Source organism: Gossypium raimondii, chromosome 1 (assembly GCF_025698545.1).
Source record: "Gossypium raimondii isolate GPD5lz chromosome 1, ASM2569854v1, whole genome shotgun sequence".
In the NCBI taxonomy this organism is placed as follows: Eukaryota; Viridiplantae; Streptophyta; class Magnoliopsida; order Malvales; family Malvaceae; genus Gossypium; species Gossypium raimondii.
Window position 1 is genome coordinate 22969106 of NC_068565.1, and position 6680 is coordinate 22975785.

The window sequence follows — 6680 nt, forward strand, 5'->3', positions numbered from 1 at the left end:
AAAGCTAATATGTAAGCTACAAGACCAATCCTTTTTATAATTTCATACGGCCCAATAAACCTCAGACACAGTTTTTCCTGTTGATCAAACCAGAGTACTTTCTTCCATGGTGAGACTTTCAAGAAAACTCGATCGCTAATAGTGAATTCTATATCTTTTATTTTCAAATCAACATATGATGTTTGACGATCTGGCGCTACTTTCAAACATTAACGAATTATCCAAACCTTATCTTTAGTCTCACAAATTAAATTAGTGCCAACTAGCTTGGATTCACTCAACTCTGGCCAATATAATGGTGTTCTACATTTCCTCTAGTATAAAGCTTTAAACAGTTCCATTTTAATACTGGATTGATAGTTTTTATTATACGTAAATTCTGCCAACGTTAAATACCTTTCCCAACTACCTTCAAACTCAAGTATACAACATCGTAACATATCTTCCAAAATCTGTATTACCCATTCCGACTGTCCATCTGTCTGTGGATGATATGCTATACTAAAATTAAGTTTAATGCCCAAAGCTTCGTGAAGTTTACTGATAAGTTTCAAAAGTAACATATTTTAATCTTGTTCTTAATGCATTTTTGGGTGATTAATAAATGCAAAATGGTGAATTTTATGCTCGTATTCCTTTAAATTCATGTTTCTATACTTAGGAGAGCATTTGAGAGCAAAACGAGTGAAAATGGAGCAAAAATCAGACAAATAGAGTAGATTTTAGGAGCCACACGGGTTGGGTCTTCCCACACGGGTTGGACACATGACCGTGTGAGCCACATGACCATGTGCTAGACCGTGTTGATTTCACGAGCTGTATTCTGGACACATAGAAAAACACAATTTTTAGGTTTTTCGGGCATTCTAATACATATAAATACCAAATAGAAGAATAGAAGAAAGAGACATCAAAGAGGATTGAAGAAAACAACTCAGAAATTGCCATTGAATTCGACTCTGAAGCAGATTTCCATCACGATTGAAGATTTCCATTTAATTTCTTTGAAGTCTATTAGGATTTTCTTTATTTCTTGTGGTTATACTAACTTTGAGATGTTTTTATTCGCGATTATGAACTAATTTTCTAGATACCTAGGGGAGATGAACCCTATAATGAATTCTGTCTTTTTATTTTTCTTTACGCAATAAATACTTGAATCTTGTTCTTAGTTAGTTGTGCTTAATTCTTGATTTAATATTTTGGGATTATTAATTCATGCTTGATGTGCTTAATTCAGAGGAGGAATAGACCCTGTTTAAGAGTAGATCTAGTATAATTGAGTGGAGTTGCATGCAATCCTAGAAATAGGACAGCATAAATCTACTGGATTAGAGTCAAATCTAATAGGGGAATTCATAGATCGAGTTAATGCGATAATAGGGGTTTTAATTAGAAAGAAATTTCAATTAACCAACCTAGAGTCAGTTACTTTTAGTCTTAAAGATATATATTAGCATACTTTAGGTATTTCTATGGATAAAGATATTAAGTGAATAAATTGTTTAATTCAGATTGATAATGTAATACCCCGAAAATTACTACAGTAAGAAAGTAAGATAATATCATTGAATAGTAAAATAATGAAATAAAGTGATAAAAGGGTAATACTGAGTTATGTCAACATTGGGAAGTATATTATGACATATTAATTCAAGAAAGGATTAAATTGCAAAAGTGAGAAAAGTTTTGTTGCCCAAGAGTAAATACTAAAATTTTGAGGGGTTAAAGTGTAAATACAAAAAAATTGAAGGACCAATAGTGTAAATATTTAAGGGTGGAATAATCTAGAAACTAAGGAAAATGGATGAATTAGGACCAAATTGAAAAGGTGAAGAATTTTGAGGGACTAAATTGCAATTTTACCAAATTAAGTGATGACTCAATGATGGAATTCCAAAAGATTATAAAGGGCAAAATGGTCAAATAGAGAGAGAAATCTAGAAGGTAATGATGATGTTTGTGATATTTTTAATTAATTAATTAGATAAATGTTATTTAATTAATATTTTATTAAGATTTTTAGTATTATTTTATTATTTAATGATAAATATAAAAGGGAGGAAAGATGATGAAAAACCATCATCTTTCCATGCAACCAACGTTAGAAGAGAAGAGAAGAAAGAAAGTTTTACTTTCTGTACAATTTGGTCCTTTCACCAAAAATTCACTATTTTCACCTAGAAATCAAAAGAATTTCCATAGCTTACAAGAGAGAAAAATAATAAGGAGACAATGGGGAGCTAGAATGTCAAGTTAGATTCAACAAATAGAAGCTGGAGGAGAGAGAAAATCAAGTTAAAGATTGAAATCAATAGCATAAGGTAAGAACATTAAGATTTCAATATATTTTTAAGTTTGTTATTGTTGAAAAAGTATGGAAATGATGTTATAGTAGAGTTTTCTTAAATAAAGTCTTATGTTCTTGATATATTAGTGAAGAGAAATAAGTGAAAATGATGGGAAATATTATAGAGAAAGGGAATAAGGGAGTTATAAATTTAGTAATCAACATCTTGCACTAAAATAGTTTTGGACAGTAGCAGTAGGTTAACTTTGAAAAATCACCATAAATTGTGGAAATCGAATTAGAGGATGAAAAAAAATGGAATTAAATATTATCAAGTCTAGTTTCTCATAGAAGTAATGGAATTGTAAATCATGAGATATAATAGATTTTGTGAGACAAGGTCAGAATGAATTCGGGTTCCCCTGTTCTGACTTTGGAAAATCATAAAAAATTGAATAAAAATAATTAGACACTTAAATTTATATGTTTAAAATAATTAATGAGCCTATTTTCAATAGAAACAAACAAAAACATCATCCATATTCTGTACAAAGAGATAATTAATTTTTAGTGAAGAGAGGTCGGAACTATCGAACAGTGAAACAGAGGAAACTTTAAAGAATAAACTGTACTTATTGGCTAAACCAAAAATTCTAAACATTCTATAGTAAGAAGATATGTGAGTCTAGTTTCATAGGAATTTATCAGATCTTAATTCAGAGTTCAGTAGCTCAAGGTATAAATAATTTAGTGACTATGACTCAAGTGGACAACTTTGAATTAATATATAAATAAATGATGGAATTATAGATAATGTTACATATAAGCATATTATACATTATTATACATTAAGGATTTGGAATGGAGAGGAGGAGGAGGAAAATAAATGATTATTCAACTAGCATGAGTTTTCATTAAAATGGCCAATTTGCATGTTTTAGGTTCAAGGACTAAATTGAATAAAAGTAATATTTTAAGGGTAAGTTGGTAAAAATGTCAAAAAGTGACTAAATTGAATGAAATGAATTGTTTTATTATTTAAATTAATAAATTGAATGAAATATTAATTTAGATCATGATTGGGTGGAAATTGAGGAAAATAGAAAATTACCAAAATGTCCCGAATTTTTGGTATTTACGCAATTTAGTCTGGTAAGTTCGTGTAACTTGAATTATATTCTTAAATGCTTGAAATGTATGTTATTGATGTGAATATGATTTGAATGCTCATTGTATGAAAATTGATGAAACATTGATATATTTGATAAAAATGGGAATAATGCATTGAATGGATGTATAAATGTTTATCACACTATCCATTAATTCTATCGGAAATTTTGGATGTTTTGATTCTGGTTATAATGACATGTATGAGTTAAATTGGCCAACGTTAGCTCATTAATTTTTTGATTTTGATTGATGTCTGTAAATTAATTTGTAAACTCCGGTAATGCTCTATAGCCCTATTCTGGAGATGGATATGGGTTAGGGGTGTTACAGATAATGACAGATGCAGTCTAGGTGGATTCTTTCCTAGGTATTGTTTCGCTTCTTGGTTATTATTTGACTATTTTCATGATTTGTTCTTTGTCGAGTTCTTAGTTATTTAATTTAGTTAATTTTAGTTTAATTCAATCACTTCAATTTGTTAGTTAAATAATAGAAAGATAGTAATTACTAGTACTTTTAGTCATTGTGGGAACGATATCTTTGCTCACCGTAGCTATACTATTTATCAATAGGTGCACATGCCTTTGTTGTATTTTTAGTTGGTTTTGTGGACATCATTTACCCCAGAAACTTGAGGTGAATCTCAGATCTCTATAAAAAATGGTGGATAACGGTAGTCCATGCGGTCTGACAATCTCTGACACATATAACTCTGCTAGCTTCTCAAGCGAATAATTAGTACAAACTAGAACAGAATGAGCTGATTTTGTTAATCTGTAACAATAACCCAAATTGAGTCTTTCTTCTTCGGTGTCACAGACAATTCTGATATGAAATCCATCGTAACTCGCTCCCATTTCCATTTAGGAATCGTGACAGGCTGTAATAATCTTGATTGTACTTGGTGTTCAACTTTCACCTGTTGGCAAACTAGACATTTGGTTACAAATTCAGAAATCTCACATTTCATACCCGACCACCAATATGTTTTCTTCAAGTCGTTAAACATCTTGGTACTACCCGGATGAATAGAGTATGTACTGCTGTGAGCCTCTGAAAAAATGTCTCACTTTAGCTTTGAATTATTCATAACACATAACCTGTTGTGAAAATACATCGTACCATCAACACCTATAGTAAATCCCATAGTTGAATCATTTTAGATTTGCTCTCAATGCGAATAACGATTTTTAACTTAATGCATCTGCAACAACATTAGCCTTCCCAGGATGATAGCCGATAACTTTTAAGTAATTCTAACCACTGTCGCTGTCTCAGATTCAGTTCCTTTTGAGTCATCAAATATTTCAAACTTTTGTAATTTGTAAATATATTGCAATTTTCACCATATAGATAGTGACACCAAATATTTAAAGCAAAAACAATGGCAGCTAACTCCAGATCATGAGTCGGATAATTCCTCTCATGTGGCTCTAACTAACGAGAAGCATAAGTTTTTACGTTTTCGGTTTGCATTAACACACAACCCAATTCACTAAGTGACGCATCATTGTAAGCAACAAATTCTTTCCCAGATCCAGACTATGTCAGTACTTGAGCTTCTGTCAACATTCTTTTTAACTGATCAAAACTCTTCTAGCATTCAACTGACCAAACAAACTGAACATTCTTTTATAATAACTTGGTTATCGGTGAAGCTATTATAGAGAAGTTTTCAACAAAACGACCATACTAACTTGATAGTCATAAAAAAATTCGTACCTCTAAAACATTTTTCGAAGCTTTCCAGTTAATAATAGCTGAAACATTACTTGGATAAACACGTATCCCATCTGCAGAAACCACATGTCCAAGGAATCCAATCTTCTGAAGCCAGAACTCAGATTTACTGAATTTTGCATACAACTGTTTCTCGCACAGAATCTATAATACAGTTCTCAAGTGTTGAGCATGTTCAAATTTTGTTTTGGAGTAGATCATTATATCATCAATAAACACAACTACAAACCTATCCAACCGAGGCTGAAATACCTGGTTCATCAAATCCATGGAAGCGGCAGGAACATTGGTTAACCTAAAAGGCATTACCAAAAATTCATAATGACTGTAGTGGGTTCAGAAAGTTGTCTTCGGCACATTACAATATTTTAGTCGCATCTGGTAATATTCTGACACGAGATCTATCTTAAAAATACGGTTGCAGCCTTTAGCTGATCGAACAACTCATCAATACGAGGCAAAAGATATTTGTTCTTTATTGTTACCTTGTTCAATTGTCGGTAGTCTATACACAGTCTCAATGAACCATCTTTCTTCTTTACAAAAAGTACCGGTGCACCCCAAGGAGATACTCTCGGTCGAATAAAAACTTTGTCTAATAATTCTTGTAACTGTTCTTTAAGTTCTTTCAATTCAGTCTGTGTCATTCTATACGGTGGAATTGATATCGGTGTAGTCCCTAGTATCAAATCAATAACGAATTCAACTTTACATTTTGGTGGCAATCCTAGTAATTCTTCAGGAAACACATCTATAAAATCATTAAAAATAGGTACCTGATCCAACTTTTACCCAAAATCCTGAGTGTCTAGTATGTAAGCCATCAATACGTCACAGCCTTTATGAATAATTTTCTTTACAAAAATGATTGAAACAACTCTTGTAACCTTGTTTAACCTACTAGACTCAGTTGTAATCAACTCACCTGATTGACATCTCAAATCAATCCGTTTATGTCTACAATTTACCACAACATCATGTAATGATAAACAATCCATTCCCATGATTATATCAAATTTGTGAAAGGGTAGTAGCATCAAATCGGTGGGAAATTCACAGCTCTGAACTCTCAATGGACACTTATGACATATTAAGTTAACTATTATACTTTGAAACAATGGATTTGTAACTTGAACATCAAACTCAGTTGACTCGACATGCAAATTTTTATCAGTTGCCAATACAGTGCAAATGTATGAATAAGTCGACCCAGGGTCAATCAAAGCATATACAATAACATCAAAGAGAAAATATACCAGTAACAACAGCATGTGCGGTATCTTCCTCTCAAGCCCATATAGCATAAGCTCGTGCAGGTGCTTTAACCTCAGATCTGGTACCCGTGTCTTTAGCACCACTGTGATTCACACCTATATTACTACTCTGACCAAGGCATTTTTTCCCTTCCGCAGTATAGTTGGGGGTTTTACACTTTGGTCATCCATTTCTTCTGCCACTTTTGGACAATTTCACATAAAAT

General features: G+C 32.1%; 1 protein-coding gene across 1 annotated transcript; it reads right to left on the bottom strand.

Annotated features, from left to right (window-relative positions):
* Positions 1-4229: 4229 nt before the first annotated feature.
* On the bottom strand, positions 4230-6204 carry LOC105786907 (uncharacterized). Its single transcript, XM_012613379.1, has 5 exons — positions 6126-6204; positions 5617-5951; positions 5439-5495; positions 5183-5344; positions 4230-4379 (listed from the first exon to the last, which is right to left on the bottom strand). Exons 1-5 carry the CDS (start codon positions 6202-6204, stop codon positions 4230-4232), a joined length of 783 nt encoding a protein of 260 aa, XP_012468833.1.
* Between the last annotated feature and the right edge of the window lie 476 nt (positions 6205-6680).

Excerpts from the sequence above, each read along its gene's own strand:
- LOC105786907 (XM_012613379.1), bottom strand. The coding sequence starts at position 6,204 with ATGGGAATGGATTGTTTATCATTACATGATGTTGTGGTAAATTGTAGA. Across the intron at positions 5,952-6,125 it reads TGATTTGAGATGTCAATCAG|ATGTGTTTCCTGAAGAATTA; the intron begins GTGAGTTGATTA and ends ATGATTTTATAG. Across the intron at positions 5,345-5,438 it reads AACCAGGTATTTCAGCCTCG|ATTCTGTGCGAGAAACAGTT; the intron begins GTTGGATAGGTT and ends ACTGTATTATAG.